The sequence below is a fragment of the Furipterus horrens genome, unplaced genomic scaffold (genome assembly GCF_987537825.1).
Source record: "Furipterus horrens unplaced genomic scaffold, mFurHor1.1.pri manual_scaffold_12, whole genome shotgun sequence".
Taxonomy (NCBI): Eukaryota; Metazoa; Chordata; class Mammalia; order Chiroptera; family Furipteridae; genus Furipterus; species Furipterus horrens.
Genome location: NW_028327182.1, coordinates 77,726,040 through 77,749,850, shown reverse-complemented (window position 1 = coordinate 77,749,850; position 23,811 = coordinate 77,726,040). Strand labels below are relative to the sequence as shown.

The 23,811-nt window shown below is 35.9% G+C and overlaps 1 protein-coding gene across 2 annotated transcripts; it reads left to right on the top strand.

Annotated features, from left to right (window-relative positions):
* Positions 1–526: 526 nt before the first annotated feature.
* On the top strand, positions 527–22,770 carry DDHD2 (DDHD domain containing 2). Of its 2 annotated transcripts, XM_090258269.1 has the most exons (17): positions 527–751; positions 1,731–1,921; positions 2,691–2,780; positions 3,458–3,578; positions 4,732–4,821; positions 6,377–6,512; positions 10,963–11,171; positions 11,455–11,522; positions 12,435–12,551; positions 13,669–13,764; positions 16,229–16,348; positions 16,453–16,608; positions 16,881–16,983; positions 17,098–17,268; positions 17,951–18,113; positions 21,757–21,864; positions 22,491–22,770. In XM_090258269.1, the coding sequence occupies exons 1-16, from the start codon at positions 532–534 to the stop codon at positions 21,836–21,838; spliced, it is 2,133 nt and encodes a 710-aa protein (XP_090114395.1). In that variant the 5' UTR covers positions 527–531; the 3' UTR covers positions 21,839–21,864; positions 22,491–22,770. The 2 variants fall into 2 exon arrangements, with proteins under 2 accessions (XP_090114395.1, XP_090114396.1); XM_090258270.1 differs by lacking the exon at positions 4,732–4,821.
* Positions 22,771–23,811: the final 1,041 nt, after the last annotated feature.

The window sequence follows — 23,811 nt, the reverse complement described above, 5'->3', positions numbered from 1 at the left end:
GCTTCTGTTTTCGGAATTTGTACTATAGTCCCTAATTAAGCACATTTCAAGATCAATAAGAAGTGACTGGCTCTTAAGTGAATAGTTTTATTTTCAATATTTTAAGATTCCAGTAATAATAGAAATGTGTGGTAATAGGCGCCCGAAGCCTAAAGCTTGTGCCATTAATACGGAGTAAAGTTTTTGCCTTTGGCACTAGACTCAGATTGGAAATTGGGTTAAAGTATCTTGTTGCAATCAAGTTTTTGACCATGTGTTTCTTGTGCTTCTGAGTGTGTTCTGTAACGTCTAAAATCATGCAGTTTTTTCAGAGAATTGGGAGGTCAGTACAAAGTGGTTGGTCTGACTACAAGGAGCATTTTGTTTAAAGCCCTCTCCTCTGCCCCTTCCCCAAATCTAGCTATTAATTTATGTTATTTCTATTTTAAATTGTGTAACTCTTTAAAATGACCTGTTTGTGTGTATATGTACAATTACACTGTTAATGGAAGGAAAATAATTTTTCTTGTATCTTGTGTTTCAGGGAGAGAAATGTCATCAGTGGAAACACAGCAGGAGCAGCTGACTCAGTCAGACCCATCTCCATCACCAAACTCATGTAGTTCCTTTGAGCTAATAGACATGGATGCTGGCAGTTTGTATGAACCAGTTTCTCCACATTGGTTTTATTGTAAGATAATAGATTCTAAAGAGATATGGATTCCTTTCAACTTGGAGGATTCACAGCAGCTGGAAGAGGCATATGGCTCTGGTAGGAGAAAAATGACTTATAATAGACAAAGACTTACTGTGTCATTTCTTTCAAACTATAATATTAGTCCCTGTAGTGAATGCTATTAAAAATACCTTTTAGCCCTGGATGGTGTGGCTCAGTGGATTGAGCATTGGCCTGAAAGCTGAAAGGTCATGGGTTTGATTCCCAGTCAGGGCACAAGCCTGGGTTGCAGGTCAGGCCCCCAGTTAGGGCACGCAAGAGGCAACCACAGACTGATGTTTCTCTCCCTCTCTTTCTCCCTCCCTTCCCCTCTCTCTAAAAATAAACAAATAAAATCTTTTAAAAATAATGAAAATACATTTTAGATTTTTTTCTAGTTATCCCCTCTAGCATTTTTATATAGAAGCTCTGCATTACCACCTAGACAATTTATAATATTTAAGAATTTGGTCTGTATTTTATTACGTACTTACTATAATTTCTGCATAATTATCTAATAATATTTTTTATGTTTTAGCTCATGTTTCAGTTTTTGTTTAAAAAGAGTGTGTGTGGGAGGGGTGCCACTTTCACATTGCAAAAGAATGAATTTGTCATTTGTTTTTTCTTCTTTTATGAAACATTACCCTAGTTACTATTTTATCAGCATGTTGATCATGGTCATTATTTCACCTTTTGGTCCCTGAAGCCAACAATTTAGAAAAGCCATTTTATATACATTTTTTTTTAAAGGGAGAACTACTGTCTCCTCTGAAAAAGAACAAAACAGTGTTTGGGTATTATTATTATTATTTTTCTTTTTGATGTTTCATTAAAACCGAAAATGGTTTTGATGGTTTGTAAAGTAGTAAAAAACAGATAATGATTAAGTTCCATTTTGTTTAATGTTTATTCAAGTAGAAACTGTTCAGTCATGTGTTTTATAACATTATTTAGAGTATAACTCAGAACTGTATTTTGGACATTCATCTTGATATACTGTATGTACTTTTTTCCCCTTTCCAATTCTTAATAGGAAAGGATTGTAATGGGAGAGTTGTCCCCACTGATGGGGGCAGGTATGATGTTCATATGGGGGAGAGGATGCGGTATGCTGTATACTGGGACGAGCTGGCATCAGAAGTGAGACGATGTACCTGGTTTTACAAGGGAGACAAAGATAATAAGTATATTCCCTACTCGGAGAGCTTCAGCCAAGTGTTAGAGGTATTTGACCCTTTTTAACTAATTTTCTTCATTTTTTCTTATTTAATAATTTTTTTCTTCCTTTGTCTTATATTTTTTGAAAATTTCAGGAAGAGTTTGGTTCTATCTGCACACAGTTTATAGCCTTCCTTTTGTAAATTAGTTTCAAGATAAAGTAGTTTTTTCAGATTTTAAAATATACTGTTAAAATTGTTACGCGTTTAAATGAAAAAGTGTTTTCCCTAATGGTGATTATTGTTAATAGTTAAACTATGAACCCAGAATTGTCTTTTTGCCTTTTATTCTTCTTGCTCTGATAACAGTCTGATATTTGCTTAAATTGGAGTAGGACATTAATATTATTGAAATAAATTCATCAAAATGTTTACAATGATTATTGCTAGTCTAGATGATGGAATTAGGATTGATTTTTTTTGTCTTGTACTATTAATATTACATTTTAAAAGAATTTCACAATAAATTTCATAAAGCAAGAGGAAGAACTGTATGTGCAATATATTTCTAATTTTATGGAAAATATACATGCATTGATATTATTGAAAGAAAAATATCAGACTGTGAAAAATTTATCTCCAGTATAGATGACACAAGTAGCAGTGATTTTTTTCTTTGTCCCATACTATTATCTGTTGTAATTTTAAAATAAATTCTGTTAGTTGGAGTAGGACATTCTTATTGTAATTGTTTATTTAGCAGTATTCTTGCAAAAAAGTTTAGTTTTAATAGAAGAACTATTAGAGAAATCTAATGAAATGTGTTTTCTCTTAAGGAAACTTACAAGGTTGCTGTAACTCTGGATGAATGGAAAAAGAAACTGGAGTCTCCCAACAGAGAAATTATTATATTACACAATCCAAAGGTAAAGCAAATTAATAGCCTTTCTCTAATGTTGAGATTAAGGGTTAATTGCATTACTAAAGATAACTTTATTGGTTTCTTTTTCCTAGGGATTCTACTTAGGATAACCTTTGGGAATTTTTATATTACATTGACAATGATGAAACTTAAAACTTGTTGCCACTACTATTTTCCTGTTCAGTTTATACAAAAGAGTTTTCTTAGGGAAAATTATGCCACTGTAGATTAAGAATACCACTGCTACATTATGTGGCATATTTGCCTATGTAGGGTGTCATTAGCCCGGTGTATGTTTTCTTTCTCTCTTTCTTTCTCTCTGTCTGTCTCTCCTCCTTTCTTAGATTTATTTAGGTAACATTGACAAATAAAATTATAAGATATTTAAATTGTACAGCATTAGCCAAATTATTTTCACTGTTCTCATTTCAAGCTGTAGGAGTTGCATATCAAGACTCCAGTTGAGATTTGACTACATATTATGTTTTGAAAGACATGTTTCTGCCTCTCAGAGTTTATAAGTAGAGATGTCTTTAATGTAGAATATCTTTATATCTGTTCATTATGAATGTTTGATACTATTTTATTTATTAAACTACTTTGGGTCCAGAAAAACTCAGTGGTATGTGCTTAATAGAGCTTATAGGATTAAATATTATTGACTTTTTTTTTCTATTTAAGCTTATGGTGCATTACCAGCCAGTTGCAGGGTCCGATGAATGGGGTTCAACACCCACTGAGCAGGGTCGACCAAGAACAGTAAAAAGAGGGGTTGAAAACATCTCTGTTGACATTCATTGTGGTAATGTTAATCCTCAATTTTTTCCTTATCTTTTGGTATACTTATTTGTTTATGATTTAAATTGTGACTTTTTTCTATGGATTTGTATTATCTTAAGGCTTAAAAATGATCTTTAATTAATTATGTGAGCTTATTCGTAGTTTTCATTAGCATCACTTCATCTAAAACTCTTAATAGGTACACAAATCTCTTTTAAATTTACTAAGTATATATGGTGGGATGGGTAAAATTTAGCAGTACTAACCAGGAATTCACTAACTACAGGTAAACTGATTTAGTCCTAATTCTAAGAAGTGTGATTCCTCCTGTTTGATTAGAAAGTTAGTTCTGGTACCTCCTGTTGCTGAAGTTTTTCAACTAAGGAAAACTATTTTTCAATACAACCTTGATGGTTATCCATTGCTATCTGGTGTCATTTATGGTTAGTTTTATAATGTAATTAACTGGATTATATAACCCCTTTTATCTTTCAGAGGAGATGACTTGTCTCTTGGCCAAAGTCTTAGACTTACTATAATTAAAAGATGGGTTTTAAATTTTCAGGCTTCAAATACATACCAGACATTATTGGTACAATTAATAAAAATGGAATATTATATTATTATATGAAATTATTTTATTAATGTTAAATTTTAATATTAAATTGCCTGAATTCAGTAACTGCACTGTGGTTATGTAAGAGAATATTCTAAAGAAAAACACATTAAAATATTAAAGGGTTAAAGAGAGAGGTATGATGTGTGCAGCCTGCTCCCACTGGTTCAGAAGAATAAATGTGTGCGTATACACACAGACATATATAGAAAGAATAATAAAGCAAATGTGGTAAGTGTTAAAGTGTTGAATCTGTGTAAAAAGTACATGGGTGTTCCTTTACTATTCTTTCAAGTTTTCTGTAAGAGTGCAGTTATTTCAAAGTAAAAAGTTCTAAAAACCTGAAAAAAATTTTCACAGACTTATTTTAAATTAGAAACGAAGTAAAATCACTATTTTTATTAAGTACATAGTTATATATAGGATTACTTTGTGTTTTTAAAATTATTTGCTTATATTTTAACTTGCCCATCTTTATAACCTATTCATTGTGAATGTTTGATTTTAGACTACGTGACTAGTTATATAGGATAAGTTTTCTTTTTAATTTCATTTATAGGGGAACCTTTACAAATAGACCACTTGGTGTTTGTAGTCCATGGGATTGGACCAGCTTGTGATCTCCGCTTTCGAAGCATTGTACAGTGTGGTAGGTTTGTAAAGCATGTAAGAATTAGATCATTTAAGGGGAGTATTAGTCAGTGCTTCTGTGAGGTGAAATAAAGTGTTTTTAATCTGTTGTCGTAGCTGCATAATACTGTGTTTCCCCGAAAATAAGACATCGCCCGAAAATAAGACTTAGTGCTTAGAAATATAAGGCCTCCCCTGAAAATAAGACCTAACGCGGCTTTAGGAGCAAAAATTAATATAAGACACTGTCTTATTTTCGGGGAAACGGTAAGATTTGGAGTGCTAAAGACAGGTGGCAAGGTAGTAAAGCTTCCCGGCTTAGACCTAAAGTACTAGTAAATTCCTTAGGCTAATAGTTTATACTCTTAACTAATAATTCTTGAATCAACAAGCCCTTAATCCTTATAAAATTCTTTTATGAAGTGATGGTCCTATGTCTAACCATTCCAAATTTAAAGGGACTGTGCAGATGATACAGTTTAAATGAATAACAGAAACTATTGTAATTCATACTGTGATAAACCTCTTGATATTCTAACTGGAATATTTAGGTCATTAGCATAACTTGATTTTGAAAGCATTATCCTCTAAAACTTGGTAGTATTCAAAGTCTAGTTGTCCCAATGTGGGAGTCTTATCCTACTGGCTAATGCTTCTAAGTGTAAACCTTCTTAGAAGGTTAAGATTGATGTAATATGAATTTCAAACAACAGTGTATTTCTTTTTAAATCTTAAATGTTGGGTAGTGGTTGTTTGTAAGAATCAGGAACTTAGAATAGGAATCTGACTGCAAAGCCAATTGATGAAGTCATGTGATTGCTTTCTTTCTTTCTTTCTTTTAAAAATTGAAACAGTTTCCATGACACATTAGCCATTTTGAAGTTAGCTTTTTCTTTGATGAAATGTATAGTAAAAGCAAGTTCTATTAAAGGAATAGCTTTTCTTTTCTTTCTTTTATTTTTTTTAAAGATTTTATTTATTTATTTTTAGAGAGAGGCATAGGGAGGGAGAAAAAGAGGGAGAGAAACATCAATGTATGGTTGCCTCTTTTGCTTCCCCAAATGGGGACCTGGCCCACAACCCAGGCATGTGCCCTGGCTGAGAACTGAACCAGCGACCCTTTGGTTCACAGGCCAGCACTCAATCCACTGAGCCACACCAGCCTGTGCAGAAACAGCTTTTCTTATATGTATTGATAATTTTTCTGAATACCACTTTGCTATTTATTTTTTTTATTTTTTTATCCTCACCTGAGGACATTTTTTTTTTAATTGCTTTTAGAGAGAGAGAAAGGGAGAGAGAGAGAGAGGGGAAAAAAAGACATCAATCGGTTGCCTTTTCATACATTCCCCAACAGGGGATCAAACCTACAATCTGGTCTGCGATCTTTTGGTTCACAGGATGATGCTCCAACCAAATGAGCCACATTGGCCAGGGCCCACTTTGCTATTTTTGACTGAAGTAAATACATGTTCTAAGTAAATGTAGATAAAGAATAAAATGATACGATCTGCTGCATCTTAATTCTACAAATTCATTGCTTCACTGTTGCATAAGTTAATTTTCTTTTCCAGTTAATGACTTTCGCAACGTTTCCTTGAACCTACTACAAACACATTTTAAGAAAGCCCAAGAAAATCAGCAGATTGGGAGGGTAGAATTTCTTCCAGTCAACTGGCACAGTCCTTTGCATTCTACTGGTGTGGACGTGTGAGTAATACCATACACTTTTTTTTTAATAGTTCATTTTTAATTGTATATTTTCCTTTTTTTGTTACCATGTATTTCCCCATCCCCTTCCCCTTCCACCTACTCCCCAACCTCCCCCACCCTCGCAATCACCACTCTGTTGTCCCTGTCCATGAGTGACCTTTGAGTTGCTAACCATGATTGTAATATGTTCTCTGATCATTGATATGCTTAGAGACATTTCTGCTATAACTGATTATATATTTAAAATTCTGTTCAACAAAAAGTTTTTCGTACTTCTATTACTTTTTTAAAGAGACATTATTAAATGTAACTAATCCTTTGATTTAAGTAGTCCAGGTTAGGAGTAAAGAGCTGTGTGAATTTTCTTATAGTATGTTTTACTGGCTCATTAATATTTACTATTACAGCTTTTTTTATATAGCATTAACAACAAATATTCCTTTCTTCGTATAGCACATAAGCATTTCCATCTTCAGATGTCAAAAGCCAACCTACCTCAAGATGTACATAGTATCTTATTGCTTCTTTTGTGATGAAATTTAGATAATATTTGTCCAAATTTGGGGGGAAAAAGGAAATCCCCAAGCATTAAATTATGAGTATTTATAACTTGAGGTATAATTGGTACAACTATTGGTTTGGCCAAAAAGTCCATTTAGTTTTTTTCCATAAAAATAAAGGACATGTTTTCATTTTCACCAATGACTTTTTGATTTGGGTATTTTGAGTATATTGGCTCTCTTCTGCTATTTGCATCTAGTGGGTAGAGGCCAAGGGTGATGCTAAACATTTTCCAATGCATAAGAGAGCCCCATGGCAACAAATTATCTGGCCAAAATGTCAGTAATATCAAGGAACTTTGCAAACCACTTCTCACACATTTGATCAGTCACAGCACCTTTTCCATACATTGCCCAAATCTTTTTCTGCATTTCACTTGCATTTTTACCTTTCTTGAAATAATAAAGCACAATACACTGAAAATGTTGCGTATCTTCTCCCATCTTCAATATTAAAATGGCTGCACAAAATTTCACCAATTTTGATGTTTATTTTTCTAATGTTTTATTTATTTATTTTTTTAACTATTTTATTGATTGTTATGACAGTAGTTCCGATTTTTTCCCCTTTGCTCCCCTCTGCCCGGTAACCCCCTTCCCTCCAGCAACCCCACCGCCCTTAGTTCATGTCCATGGGTCGTGCATATAAGTTCTTCGGTTTCACCCTTTCCTATAGTACTCTTAACATCCCCCTATTTTGTATGAACCGATTATGCTTCTTAGTCCCTGCACCATTTCCCCATTTCTCCCCCTCCCCCCTCCCAGCTGATAACCCTCCAAATGATCCCCATACCTATGATTCTGTTCCTATTCTGGTTTGTTTAGTTGGATTTTGTTTTGATTTTTTAGATTCAGTTGTTGATAGTTGTGAGTTTGTTGTCATTTTAGTGTTCATAGTTTTGATCTTCTTTTTCTTAAGTAAGTCCCTTTGACATTTCATATATTAATGGCTTGGTGATGATGAACTCCTTTTGCTTCACCTTCTCTGGGAAGCACTTCATCTACCCTTCCATTCCAAATGATAGCTTTGCTGGATAGAGTAATCTTGGTTGTAGGTTGCTTTTCATCACGTTGAATACTGCTTGCCAGTCTCTGCCTGCAAAGTGTCCTCTGAGAAAACAGCTGATAGTCCTGTAGGCAACCACTATAGGCAACTCTCTGCCTCTCTCTTGCTGCCCCCAGGACTCTGTCTTTATCTTTCACCTTTGTCATCTCAGTCATGATTCGTCCTGGTGTGATCCCCTCTGGGTCCAGCTTGCCCAGGACCCTCTGTGCTTCCTGGACCTATATGTCCATCTCCTTCGCAAAATTTGGGAAGTTTTGCTTATTTTTTTCAATTCTTGCTTCCTCATTCTGCACTGGCTGACTTTTTTTCTTCCTTATGTTCCAAATCATTGATTTGAACCCCGGTTTCCTTCCCTTCACCATTGGTTTTGTGTGGATTTTTCTTCGTTTCACTTAGTATAGCCTTCACTTCTTCTCTTATGCGTTTGCTTTACTCAAGCGTATCTGTCAAGCCTGTGAGCATCTTTATCACCAGTGTTTGGAATTCTGCGTCTATTAGTAGTCTATCTCCTCATCTGTTAGCTTGGTTATTTCCTCATCGTTTAGTTCTCCCACTGAAACCTTGACCTGTTCCCCCTTTTGGGCCATACTTCTCTGTCTCCTCATTCTGACAGGCTCCTGTGTTTGTTTGCCTCCGTGTCCCAGGTAGAGCTGTCGCTCCTGTTACGTTGTAAGGGGCAGAGCCTTAGGGATTCATCAGTACAGGGTGACCTGTTTCACCACGTTGTGGTGCTATATGTGGGGGAGGGGTCCGAGAGGGAACAATGCTGCCTGCCCAGCACTCGCCCCTTTTCCAGGTACCTCTCCCACTTCTGCACCAGACTGGCACCCCTCTAGCTGCTGCAATGGCTGTCATTCCCAGAGTGGGTGGGTCAGTGGATATTTTAGGACTACCGTGAGGACCCTTTGAACAAGCAGACTCTGCTGAGACCGGCAGTCTCTGCCTCCACCCCAACCCCCACTGGTCTGCACAGTCAGAAGCAATGAGGCTTGATTTTCCTTGGTGCTGGGACCGTGAGCTTCGAGGTCCGGTGAGGAGCTGGGAATGCTCCACAGGTGTCCCTCCTTTTTAAAACGTGTGACTGTACTTTTTGCCGGCCTGCTACTGCCACCGCTGCTGCCACTGCTGCTGCCACCACACCGCATCCTCTCCGCCCTGGCTCCACCCCTTCTACCTGTCTGGATGAGTATTTCTTCTTTATATCTTTGTTTTCTGGACTTCCATACAGTTTGATTTTCTGGAACTTCTGGTTGTTTCTAGTTTTGAGGTAGTTGTATTCCTTCTTAGTTGTGGAGGGAGACACAGCGTGTCTGTCTATGCCTCCATCTTTGTTTGTAACTTTTATGGTAATGTTTGCCTTATATTAAGAATATTCGTGCCCTGACTGGTGTGGCTCAGTGGATTGAGCATCATCCTGCAAAGTGAAGTGTTGCTGATTTGATTCCTGGTCAGGGCTCATGCCTGGGTTACATGTTTGATCCCCATCGGGGTACACACAAGAGGCAACCAATTGATGTTTCTCATATTGATGTTTTTCTCCCTCTCTTTCTTCTTCCCTTTCCCTCTCTCTAAAAAAGGAATAAATTAAAAAAAAAATTTTTAAAGGGTATTCAGCTATGGGCTCTCTAGAAAGAAGTGTGTTTATCATATAGTTCTATGATAGAACTAGGAGATACTTCTCTGGGAGATAAAAGAAGTAATCAGCATTATTTCCAGGCTGATTCTGTGTCTTGGTTCTTAACCCTATGAGTTGAGCATATTCCACGTGCCAAATACTCCATTGTGGTGTGGATTTTACTAGGTATAGAGTTCACATATTTAAGCTACTGCTCAGAGGTGACTAAGGTCACATAGCCTTCTCTAAACTACAGAAACTGTTCAATCTTTGAGGAATTTCTCTGGGAATTTTGAGAAAGTCTTAACTGGAGGTTGATTTAGTAAATGTCAGAGTGGTTTTCCTTGCGAGACATGAGTTCTGTTTGCCTTTGGTTTCTTTCAACTTTAAGAAATTCTGCACTGAGAGCTGATCCCATTTATCATTTGGCTTGTGACCAAACTTTAACACTGAGAATTCCAGGAAAACCCTCTTGTATCTTTTGTCTTTAAAAAAAAGCCTTTTATTACAGAGAATTCTTTACACAACAGTAGAAAATTTAATTAACTTTCATGTACTGTTTATGATTATCCAGCCTCAACGAGCCAACACATGGCCAGTTCTGCCCCATCCCTATCATTGTACCCGTGTCTACGGCCCATCCCTCCACCATATTATTTTTGAGTCCAGTCATAGACATTATATTTCATTTGTAAATGTTTCATCTTGTATATTTTAAAGGACTTTTAATAAAATATAACACCATTATTACATCTAAAAATTCTTAATATCAGCAAATATGCAGTGTTCAAGTTTCTAATTGTGTAGTAAATTCATGATCTATATACACATATATATACACATATTCATTCACAAACACAGATGCACACATACATACAGATATAGTTTAAACTGGGATCCAAATAAGGTCCATAAATTGCAAGTAGTTGATATGTCTTAAATCTCTCTTCATTTCCTGATTACCTTTCAATCTGTTATTTTCATGCAATTTTTGTATTGAAACTGAGTTGTTTATCTTGTAGAGCTTACACTCTGAATTTTGTTGATTAAACATTTTTCTCTGTCCTCTGTATTTCCTGTAAGTTGATAGTTGCCTCTTGTATCTTTAAATATCTAAGTCTAAGCTTGGAGGTGAAGCTACATAACTTAGAGGAAGCTATGGAGTGTATTTTGGTTTTCTACTTAAAATATCTTTTCTCTTTACAGAGATCTGCAGCGAATTACCCTGCCCAGCATTAACCGCCTACGGCACTTCACCAACGACACAATTCTGGATGTCTTCTTCTACAATAGCCCCACTTACTGTCAGACTATTGTGGACACAGTTGCTTCAGAAATGAACCGAATATATACACTTTTTCTGCAGAGGAACCCTGATTTCAAAGGGGGTGTATCCATTGCTGGTCATAGTTTAGGTAACAAATGAATTTGCTGTAACCAGAGAGGATGATCACATTTTTAGGACACCTGTTTTTGAAGAACAATGTCTTTTATCAGTATCAGATTCAGAGGTCTAGAACTGGTCTGGGATGAAAAATTTGGAAACGGTTGGAAGGGTGGTGGTGGAGTGCAAAAGAAGACTACCTGCTTCATAGATTTTACTACATGCGTAATTGATTGGCTTATTACTATTTTGTATAAAAGACAGCTATTAGTGTTAATGCTCTGAAATTGTCCCTTCTTCTGTTTTATTTATAGGTTCGCTTATATTGTTCGATATCCTAACAAATCAGAAAGATTCTTTGGGGAATATCGACAGTCAAAAGGTAATTTAGATGTTTAGATAGGTTCTCTTGTTGTTTTTCTTAATAAGAATCTTTAAATTTTAGACTTATTTTTTGTTTTTCGCTTAGTTTAGTCTCATAGCATTAACTTTAAATTTACATTTATTTAAACAGACTTGTAATTATCTCTGTCATTCTTGGATGATAAGAGGCAAGATACCAATATGCTTTACAAATATTTGCCACATTCTAAAATACCTATTAGTACCTTATTTTCCATTATAAATATGCACTACTGATTTGTTATTAGAACTATAAAATCATTGAGCTTAAGTGGAATTTGCATATGATGAAATGAACAATTAATTAGGTGCAAATTGATATAATTTATAGAACTTGTTTGAAAGCAGTGGGAGGACTTAAGCATCTTTTAGTAAAACAGAGCCCTGTGAACACTTATCTGTAGTGCTGAGTTATGCTGTTAGTACCTTAGTGTGTGTATATATATACACACACACACACACATATATATATATATATATATACACATACTGTCTTGTACTTCTCTTTTTATGCAGATGTCCTGTTTCTCCTGTTGGACTGTGAGTTCCTCCAGGGCAGGGCTTTGCCTTAGATTGTTTTATGTCTTAAACACTGTTTCCCTAATAAGAGCTCAGTAAATATTTTTTGTTAATGATAATGAACAATACCTTGATAATTATTCATTCACTCATTCATTTACTTTAAAATATATTAAGTTTTCAAATGAAGTTGCAAAACTTAGAGATCAGTACCTCTTAGTTTATATTTTGTATAAATCCCAATTTATTTAAAGTTAAAATTCATGTCTATGTGAAAATCTTATGTAGTACATTTCTTTACTGAAAATTGGTATTAATAAAAGGAATATCTAAATGAATGTAGAGCATATGAACTTTACAATGTGATTTTTAGGATTCACCAAATATGGATCAAGGAGACACACCGACGCTAGAAGAAGACCTGAAGAAACTTCAACTCTCTGAATTCTTTAGTATATTTGAGAAGGAGAAAGTAGATAAGGAAGCTCTGGTAAAAAAATCTTTTAAAACTTTGTCATACAGTTTTTAGTATTTTTATTGTTTATCTTCACCACACTGCTTAGTAAGAGCCTGCCCTTTAGAAGCATTTTAGTCATAAATACTTTGTTACCATTAGTAATGTTCTTTAGCAGTATTTATGTGTTTTTTAATCATATCAAGTAATCTTTGCTTTGTGGGAGTTTAAAGTTCAGAGGAGTTATTGATAGCAACAGAGCAAAGACTAAACACCAGCACAGCTCAGAAAACATGAAAACATGAGAGCAAGAAAAAATGACCAGTAACTATTCCAACTCTTATTTTCTGTTATACTTTCAAGAACTCTGCTGTTGATATTTGCTTATTTGGTTTTTTTTTTTTTTGTCACTTTTTTGTGTTTTTCTTTTGGTTTGCAGTACATTCATTCAGCAAGTATTTAGTAAAAGCTTACTATAATCAGGCATACCGTACCAGGTACTGAAGACAGTGGTGAATAAGACAGATATGGTTGCTAACCTCATGGTGTTTATAGTTTACTGCTCAAAACACATCCAAATAATAGAAAAACATAATTAAATCACAATAGTGATAAGTTCTAAGGAAAAGTACACAGTGGCATGAGAATGTATAGGATGAACTAACCTAGTTTGGGAGGGTGAAGGAAGGCTTCCCTAGTCAGGTGAGTAGCACTTCTGCTGAGATCTTGAACGTTAGTCTGTTTCATGCTCTGCGTTTGCTCTTATGTTCTTACTGCTTATGTCCATAAGCAGGAATATAATCTTTCTCAGGACTGTGACATCCAAGTGAGCATGGAAATCAAGGAGGGTTTTTCTGTCATATGAAAGTTAGATACCTACTTCTGTTGATTTTTTTGAGTAATACAGTGTTAGCTATGTTACTATAGCAATGATACTGTGATAGTGATACCTTGTATTCTTCTTTAGGCTTTTTCTATGAATAAAATACTATTTCTTTCTCTTAAGTTATTAATGATGTACCACTAGGGAGCCCTAGTTATATAAAGCAAAGAACAACAGAGTGCTTAGGTTTTATTCTTTTTATAAAACAGGACATTTACTTGATTTTATTTTGCCTAGAAATAAGAAAGATATTTGATTTTCTATGCCCAGGCTTTATGTACAGACAAAGATCTTCAGGAAATGGGAATTCCCATAGGACCAAGAAAGAAGATATTAAATTACTTTAGGACCAGAGAAAATTCAATGGTATGTGCTTAATATAGTTTATAGTGTTAAACAATTTTGACATCCTTGTGTCCTTTTGCTTTGTGAAGTGTGTAGCCTAGGGAGCTAAGTAATTTTGTTAATTGAGTTTTGACTTTATTTTTAGAGATTAAGTTTATTGATACCTTAACAATATTACTAGCTTCAGAAGTCTTACTTCCCCTAGACTTCTGCTACAATTTCATTTTTTTTCTTTTTAAAGTATATTTTTTATTGATTATGTTGTTATGGTAGTCCCATTTTTTCCCCTCTTTGCTCCCCTCTTCCCAGTACCCCCACTTCCCTCCAGCAATCCCACTCCTGATTCACATCCATGGGTCGTGCATATAAGTTCTTTGGCTTCACCGTTTCCTATATTATTCTTAACTTTCCCCTATTTTGTACCAAACAATTAATCTTCTTATAATCCCTGTACCATTTCCCCATTTTTCCCCCTTCCCCCTCCCAGCTGATAATTTTCCAAATGATCCCCATACCTAGGATTCTGTTCCTGTTCTGGTTTGCTTCGTTGGATTTTGTTTTTATTTTTTAAATTCAGTTGTTTATAGTTGTGAGTTTGTTGTCATTTTAATGTTCATAATTTTGATCTTTTTCTTAAGTAAGTCCCTTTGACATTTCATATAATAATAGCTTGGTAACGATGAGCTCCTTTAGCTTTACCTTGTCTGGGAAGCAATTTATCTGCTCTTCCATTCTAAATGATAGCTTTGCTGTCTTGGTTGTAAATCCTTGCTCTTCATCACCTTGAATACTTCTTGCCAGTCCCTTCTTGCTGGCAAAGTTTCTTTTGAGAAATCAGCTGATAGCCTTATAGGCACCACTTTGTAGGTAACTATCTGCTTTTCTCTGCTGCTTTTAAGATTCTCTCTTTGTCTTTAACCTTTGGCACTTTAATTATGATGTGTCTTTGTGTAGTCCTTTTTCGGTGTAGCTTGTTTGGGACTCTCTGTGCTTCCTGAACTTGTGTGTCTATTTCCTTCACCAGATTTGGGGAGTTGTCCTTCATTATTTTCTCACTTAAGTTTTCAATTTCTTGCTCTTCCTCTTCTCCTTCTGGCACCCCTATGATTTGGATGTTGGCATGTTTCAAGTTGTCCCAGAGGTTCCTAAGCCTCTCCTCATTTTTTTTCAATTCTAGTTTCTTCACTCTGTACTGGTTGACTGTTTATTTCGTCCTTATGTTCCAAATCATTGATTTGAACCCCAGTTTCCTTCCTTTCACCATTGGTTTTGTGTGCATTTTCCTTCGTTTGATTTAGCATAGCCTTTGCTTCTTCCCTTATGCGTTTGCTGTACTTAAGCATATCTGTCAGGCCTGTGAGCATCTTTATCACCAGTGTCTTGAACTCTGCGTGTTAGGTTGGCTGTCTCCTCGTTTGTTAGGTTCGCTATCTCCTCGTCGCTTAGTTCTCCCACTGGAACCTTGATCTGTTTCCTCTTTTGGGCCATGCTTCTCTGTCTCCTCATCTTGAGAGGCTCCTGTGTTTGTTTGCCTCTGTGTCTTAGGTAGAACTGTCACACCTGTTCTTTTTTTCTTATAACTGCTTTATTGAAATATAATTTACATTGCATACCATAAAATCCTCCCTTTAAAAGTGTACATTTCAGTGGTTTTCAGTATATTCAGAGTTGTGCAACCATTATCACTGTCTAATTCCATCACCACCACCACCCCCCAAAATACTCATACCCTTAGCAGTCACTCCCCATTCCTCCTTCCTTAGTACCACTGATCTACTTTGTCTTTATGGATTTTCTTATTCTGGGCATTTCATATAAATGGATTCATACAGTATGTGCTTATTATAATTGGCTTCTTTGTCTTAGCATGACATACTCAAGGTTTATCCCTGTTGTCCAGTGTCACCTCAATAAAATCAATAAAAAGGAAGACAATATTGAAAAAAGAAGGGTTTATCCATGTTGTAACTCTACTAGTACATTCAGTTTGGCCACTGAATTCTTTTCCATGTTTTAGTAGTTAATTATTTTTCAACTTTTCTAGCAGGTTGCTCAGTTCTTATTTAAGGCCCAGTATTTGCATCATTTTCTATACCCATAGAGACATTCTGTTTGCTGTAATTAGAAAGGTATAGCACTTCATTGAACTTCTTAGCAATCTTCAGTGTCCTTTTCCACAGTGCTCTGCCATTATTTTCTCCCATGATGGTTGCCCAGAGTTTCAGCTGTGCCCAAATAAGTGTGTACAACTTTCATCGTTTTAGAGTATGTAGCGATGTCAATTCATAATTTAAGGCAACTTTTGTTTTTATCAACTTTGTCTTATTTTCATGAGCTTTATCTTGTTTTCTGAGACTTCCTGGAATTATTGGCTGTCATTTCAGAACTTGCCCACGCAGATTTTCAAACCAGTAGAAAACTGTATAAAATCCTTTGGATATTTTTACTACATAGCAGTTCCACAAAACTATTTTTTATTATTTAGGGTAATAATAGACCAACTCTGCAATCAGGGGTGAATATCTCTACTATCCCTAAAGAATTGGAGTTCTGCAGTAGTGCTAATGGTCCTGGGAATGGCTATCTGGATGTTGGCATTGGGCAGGTAACAATATTAATTCTCTTTGTTCATTTTATTGCCTGTCATTCCTATGATAAGAACAGATTTAACTTTTGTCATTGAGAGATGCTTTCATTTTCTCCTTCCAGGTGTCTGTAAAATACCCCCGGCTCATTTATAAACCAGAAATATTCTTTGCTTTTGGATCTCCTATTGGAATGTTCCTTACTGTTAGAGGACTAAAAAGAATTGATCCCAACTACAAATTTCCAACATGCAAAGGTTTCTTCAATATTTATCACCCTGTAAGCATTGGACAACTCTTGTGGTTTTACTTGAATATTAGAGTATTTTGGTAGAGGATGTGATTTTCTATTGTGTTGATTTACTTTTTATATACTATTCTCTAGTAATGAGATAACTTATAAATAGTATGAATCTGGAAGTGATGTGGCAGAACAGCTGTACATTAAAATAAAAAAGAGCTCATAATCATTCTTGCCTGTTACACATTTGCAGATCCTCAGACTATCTTTGTTCAGCAGAGGTATATGTAGCTATTGTTTTTCCTATGTAGTTTGATCCTGTGGCTTATAGAATTGAACCAATGGTGGTCCCAGGAGTGGAATTTGAGCCAATGCTGATCCCACATCATAAAGGCAGGAAGCGGATGCACTTAGGTAAGACTTGAGTACAGAACCTGATAATTCCAGATCTCATTTACTTTGTTTAGTTGTATTGGACCCTAAATTCATTGTAAACCATGTAACGTTCTTTATTCATATATGTTTCAGAACTGAGAGAAGGTTTGACCAGGATGAGCATGGACCTTAAGAATAACTTGCTAGGTTCACTGAGGATGGCCTGGAAGTCTTTCACCAGAGCTCCATACCCTGCCTTACAAGCTTCAGAAACTGTGGAAGAAACTGAAGCAGAACCTGAATCAAGTTCAGAGAAGCCTAGTGGTTGGTGGCATTGTACACACTGATTTCCTACAATCAGACCAGATAAGATCGACTCTGTGATATATAGTTCTTATTCTCTGAGGGACTTATTACTTTGCCCTTTTTATTGTAAGGGGCCCACACTATGAGTGCTATGGGTCTTCAGCTCTGCTAGCCTTTTCTGTCATCTAATAGGCACAAGTTATGGAAGAACATTATTTGTGAGGAAAAATGTCAAGAGAAGCCGAGCATTTGATAATGAGGCTTTAAAACATCCCCTACTGGGTAACTGTTGGGTGATGTTAAGATCCTACTCTCTGAAGCACTTGCTTTTACAGGGGAATGTCTGGGTCTTCATGGATCAGTTTTATTTTCTTGCCTGGGGACTAGCCAGGATACTCTCCTTTAATGTCACAGTTAACATTGCATTTCAATTGTGTAAAGAGTTTCACTCCTGCTTGCATTTAGTTTATAAACCAAAGGCAAATGAATTAGCTATCAAAGGTGCAGGAAAGAAAAAAAGGGATTAGACAAAATCAGTGTGACTTGTGAACCTTTAAGGGGAGTGAGAGCAGGATGACAGGAGACAGCTTTCTGAACAGAGTAGTCCATCTTACAGTAAACTTGGAGTCTGAGGGGAAGTACTGACAACCTTGGAGGACTGGCAGCTTTTAGATTCTTACTATGGTTCTTCCGTATGCAGATGTTGACACAGAAGAGACCTCTGCAGCAGTTAAAGAAGAAGTTCCCCCCATCAATGTAGGAATGCTTAATGGAGGTCAACGCATTGATTACGTGCTACAGGAGAAGCCCATCGAGAGTTTCAATGAGTATTTATTTGCTTTACAAAGCCATCTATGCTACTGGTAAATGTTTTTTTGTTTACTGTTTTTGATTTTTTGGTCTAATTGTTCCACAGTCTCCAGGGAACCACTGATCTGCCTTTCCTCTGTCACTACAGATTAGTTTGCACAAGACTTGTATAGAAATGGAATCATACCACAATACACTTTACTTTTTGTATGGCTTCTTTCATTCATCCATGTTGTGTGTATCAGTAGTTCTCTGTTTTTCATTTCTGAATAGTATTCCATTGTATGAATATACCACAGTTTGTTTAGCCAGTCATCTGTTGATGTACATTTGGGTTGTTTCCAGTTTTGACTATTACAAAACTGCTATGTACAAGACTTTGTATGAACATATTCTTTAATTTTTCTATGGTAAACATCTAGGAGTAAAGTTAATGGGTAAGATTTTTTTTTTTTTAAGATTTTATTTATTTATTTATTTTTAGAGAGGGGAAGGGAGGGAGAAAAAGAGGTAGAGAAACATTAATGTGTGATTGCCTCTCTTGCACCCCCAGCTGGGGACCTGGCCTGCAGTCGAGGCATGTGCCCTGACTGGGAACTGAACCAGCGACCCTTTGGTTCGCAGGCCAGTGCTCAATCTATTGAACCACACCAGCCAGGGCAAGATGATTTTTTAAAACTGTTTTTCTGCCAGCATTTTCCATTCCCATCAGCAGCGTTTGAGAGTTGCAGTTGCTCTATATCGTCAGCAACACATGGTACCTCATTATGGTTTTAATGTGCATTTCCCTAATTAATGACAATACTCAGCCTATTTTCATGTGTTTGCCATCTGTACATCTTCGGTGAATTATCTGCTCAAACCTTATCTCCATTAAAAAAATTGGATTATCTTAGTAACTTGCAAAAATTCTTTCTATATTCTAGTTATGGGATGTAGTTTGTTTTTCATTTTGTTTTGAAGAGAAGTTTTTGATTTTCATGAAATCTATTTATTGATGTTTGTGTTTTTGGCATATTGAAGAAATCTTGGCCAAATCCAGTTATTAAGATTTTTTGTGTTCTAAAAGTTATATTGTTTCAGCTTTTACAGTTAGGTCTATGATCCATTTTGATTGAGTTAATTTTTAATATGGTGTGAAGTAAGGATTAAGGTTCATTGTTTTGCGTATGAATATCCAATTGTTCTAGCAACATTTGTTGTTTCTGAGATGGAGAAACCATTAAATTGCCCTGGACCTATTGGTTCCATTGATCCCTTTGTCTATCTTTAGGCCAATAAAACACTGACTTGATTACTATAGATTTATGAAATCAGTCCTTCAGCTTTATTATTTGAAGTTATTTTTAGCTCTTGTAGGTCCTTTGCATTTCCATAGAGGTATGTTTTAGAATGCACTTGTTAATTTCAACCAAAAAGCTTTCTGGAACTTTGTGATTACATTTTATCTATAGATTAATTTGGGGAGAACTGACATCTTAATAGTGAGTCTACAAACATGGTATCTCTCAGTTTACTTTGTTCTTCACTTTATCTCAACAGTGTTTTGTAGTTTTCAGTGTATGTACTGTGTATGCTATAGCTTTAAATTGCATTCCTCTTATGCTCCTGTTTCTCTTTAGATTGAATAAATCTTAAAAATATTTACATGCTTCCTATTATGAATAAGGTTGAAACATCTTAACATATACTTAGGGACCATTTTTATTTCTTTTTATGGGAGCTGTCTATACTTTTTATTCTTTTATTTTGGAATTTTGGGTTTTTTAAATTGATTAGCCTGCAATATGAGTTTCAAGTACCTTTTCCCGAGTTTTTCTTTGACATTGCATACTCTGGGTTTTGCTAATCAGAAAATTTTTATTTTTACATAGTCGAATTTGTTTTTTTCCTTTTTGGCTTCTGGAATTTGTGTTATACTTAGAGCTTCTTTACTTTCCAAAGAATTCCTTACCACAGTTTATTCTGATATTTTATGATTTTTTACATGTAAATCTTTAATTCACTTAAAATTTATCATAAGGTTTGGATTGATCAGAGTCATTTTCCAGATGGCTATCCAGTTATTGCAACAGTTAATAGATTTGAGATTCTTCTAACTTTATTATATTGAATTCATATTATGTATTTAGGACTCTCTCTGAACTTCCTATTCTTTTTTGTTCACTCTTTGTATGCATCAGGATCATACCATTTTAATATCACACCATTTAAAATCCCCCCTTGTTGGCATGAGTTTCTTAACCTAAGATCTGTGTATGGAGTTTGTAGGAGACAGAACAGGTCTATTAACCTAATGAAATCTGTCTTTAATTTTGGGTATATATGAATATGTGGTCTTTTCTGGGGAGAAACCCATAGATTCCACTGGATTTTCAAATAGATTCATGACTCAAAAAAAAGTTGAACTACACATCTAGAGCAGTGATTTTCAAGCTTTTTCATCTCATAGCACACATAAACTAATTACTAAAATTCTTCAGCACACCAAAAAATATATTTTTCCCAACTTGACAAAAAAAAATAGTAATTTTGATTGATTCACACACACACACACACACAAACAGAAATTACCTACCCTTTTTGCTCCAGATTATGAGTTTTTAAAAAATCAGGTGCCTATACTTGAATATAAGGATTTCTGGTACCAAGAATTAGCCAGTCAGATCCAACCTTACTATGTGATGTGACCAATAAGATCAACTCTATTATGTGACCTATATATTTATGGTTCAAGACAGGACAATAGGCCATGACTGGGTAGCTCAGCTGGTTAGAGCACTGTCCGTACACACCAAGGCTGCAGGTTCAATTCTCATCTGGGTACATAAAGGAATCAACCAGTGATTTCATAAAGAAATGGAACAAATTGATGTCTCTCCCTCTCTCTGTCTCTCTCTCTCTCTCTTTCACCCCTCTGACTCTCTCTCCCTCCCTCCCCTTTCCCTTCTCTATCTTAAAATAAATAAATAAATACTTAAAAACAAGAAAAAGGGTGTTCACACTGGAAAGCTATTGTTTTGTTGGCTCTTGTCACTTTTTAATTTGACAATCTAAGCGGAAAGAGGTTGGTGCCCCTGACTAAATAGTCAGGTATTGCATGTTTTAAAAATTTTTGCAGCACAGTGGTTGAAAATTGTTCATCTAAAGAAATATTAGAGCCATATATCCTGAAGGCAAACCTTCTTAAATGTTATTTTTTATAATCAAATTTCTTTATGAACTGGACATAAGTGCTTATACACACAGAATAGCTAGAAGATGCATGAAAAATTGATAGCATTGCTTGTCAGAAGATGGAAACTAGTGGTTAAGAAACAGAGGTGGGGGAGACTTCATTATTATACCCTTATATAGCTTGAGTTTTGAATCATGTGCTTGTATTATCTCTTCAAGAAAGTGAGTAACATTTAAACAATTAAGGAGAGCAACTGGATGGGCTCTTCCATATTGTCCCAAGAATGAATTCTATGGAAAGGGAACAGTTCTTGGTCATTTACTGCTAGCTTTTTTACATTACTGGATGTAACCCTAGACTTCCAAACCACTGCCAATTACATCACCTCTGAGTATGACTTTTTGCAATAGTAAAAAATTAACTTGCAGGGTGATTGTGTAGATTAAATGAGTTAATGTAAAGTATCTAGTATAAATGTTAGTGCCTTCTTTTTACGGCATAATTTTTTCTTTTTGCAGGGAGTCTGAAGATACAGTATTGCTGGTCCTCAAAGAAATCTACCAAACCCAGGGTGTCTTCCTTGATCAGCCTTTACAGTAAAACTGAATCTTCTAGGGTTGTTTAATGTAAGTTTTTAAATGTCATGTATACAACATGTTATAAAGAACTATGGTGTCTTGGGCTCTTTATAAATATACTTTTCTGTTGCCCGTCACAAAAACCTAGGTCATTATTCATTTTTAGAGGGACTCTGGTTAAAATTCATGGGGAAGAGGTGCTATAGTGCTTTAATTAGTGTGAGAAAGTGTGCGCGCGCATGCGTGTGCATGTGCTTTGCTAGCATTTGGTCCAATAACGTATGTCATTATTTATTTATTTATTTTATTCTGTGTGGTTGCCTCTCACTCGTGCCCCCAACTGGGGACCTGACATGCAACCCAGTAATGTGCCCTGACTGGAAATCGAACCAGCGACACCTGGCTCGCAGGCCGATGCTCAATCCACTGAGCCACAGCAGCCAGGGCCACGTATGTCATTTTTAGGATCCAAACACAACCTTAACAATTCTGATCATCTAAGAGTTACCATGGCAACAGTTATAAGTTTAATTACAAACAGCCCATCCTGAGATTTAGCTTACTCAGCCTTTTAAGATACATAACAGAAAGGTTGTACATTAGAGTCCGGCATTCTACCTGGGTGCTTTCCAGTTGTGGTTGCTTGAGGACCTCTTCTCCCCTCTTTCCCCTAGGTGGACATCGAGGGGTCCTTCTCCAGAAAATCCACCTGTTTGTTGCTGCAGTTTTTTTCTCCTCGGCTACATCATTTCTTGCATGTTGCCTGCCACTTACTCACCATTCAGGACTTTACAAGATAATCTTCCATTTTGGAAGTGAGTGAAAAACAAAGGGAAGACACCTTATTACTTTTTAACCACTGGCTTCATATAAATACTTGGCATTATTTCTTCATAGCTGGGGGTGGTTTGCATCCTTAATTCTTTAATGATAGTAAACAGGTGCCACACTTCATTGCTTATTATGTCAGATGGTATTGAGTCTGTTTTGAGTTTGATTTGGGCTGGTAGAAACTTTTCTAGGAAATATTCTAGTTTGGAAGCAGACTACAGGAAGCAGGCACTTGGGATACACTCATTTCTCATTCCTCAGTGTTCTCTGCATTTGAAAGCTAAGTCTAAGTGGAAATGGAGAAGACCGTTGGGCAGTCATTCTTTTGAGCTGTCTTGTCTTTTTTACAAATCCTGTATGAACACAGACTAAAATGTAGCTTGAGAAAGTACTCTTTACTCTCTCTTCAGCAGACTGACAGGTTCATTCCTAGGAATCACTGATGCTATGCTGTTCATTGTTTTCACAATTGTTTGAGCTCCTCTGAGAGTATAAAGTGGACAGTTTGGTTCACCTCAGGTGCATCTTTATAAAGCAAAGATGTTTCCTATCTAGATGAAGTCTGACTTAAGTTATCTGCTAGAGCTAATGTTCTTAAGTTGAGGGTAAAGATTTATAAAGGCTAGCAAACAAATTATACAGCCTTGAATAAATCTCTAGTGGTGCATTTATGGTGAAATAGAATTTGTGTAAGTCACCTGCCATATCACCTTGGGTGAAGGTAGTATTCTGTGCCCTCTTTAGAAACACTTTGTAAACATCACTGCCTTCCTAGGTACCCATAAACCAGAATGCTTATTTAAAAGGCTCATGGCACAGGCAGTGTTGGTTGAGCATGTAGGTTTGGCTAGGAGGAAATGTTTCTTATTCTAAAAGAAAAACTTATGCCTGTCGGGGCCAAGGAATAGCTACTGCAGAGTAAGTGGCAGAACATGCAAAGTGAGATATACCTTGAAGAAAATGGGTGAATGTAGATTAATTTTTTCCAAGGCATTTGCTCATCACTGTGCTGTATTTTCTCTCTCATTGGTCAGAGTTTGCCATTGTTTTTGCAGTTTTCTTTGTGATACATTCCCCTCAGATTTCCACAGGCCTTTGAGTGGCATAGGCAGGCAAGCTGTGTTTTTTTTTTTTTTTTTTTAATAAATGTATCATGCTATCAAA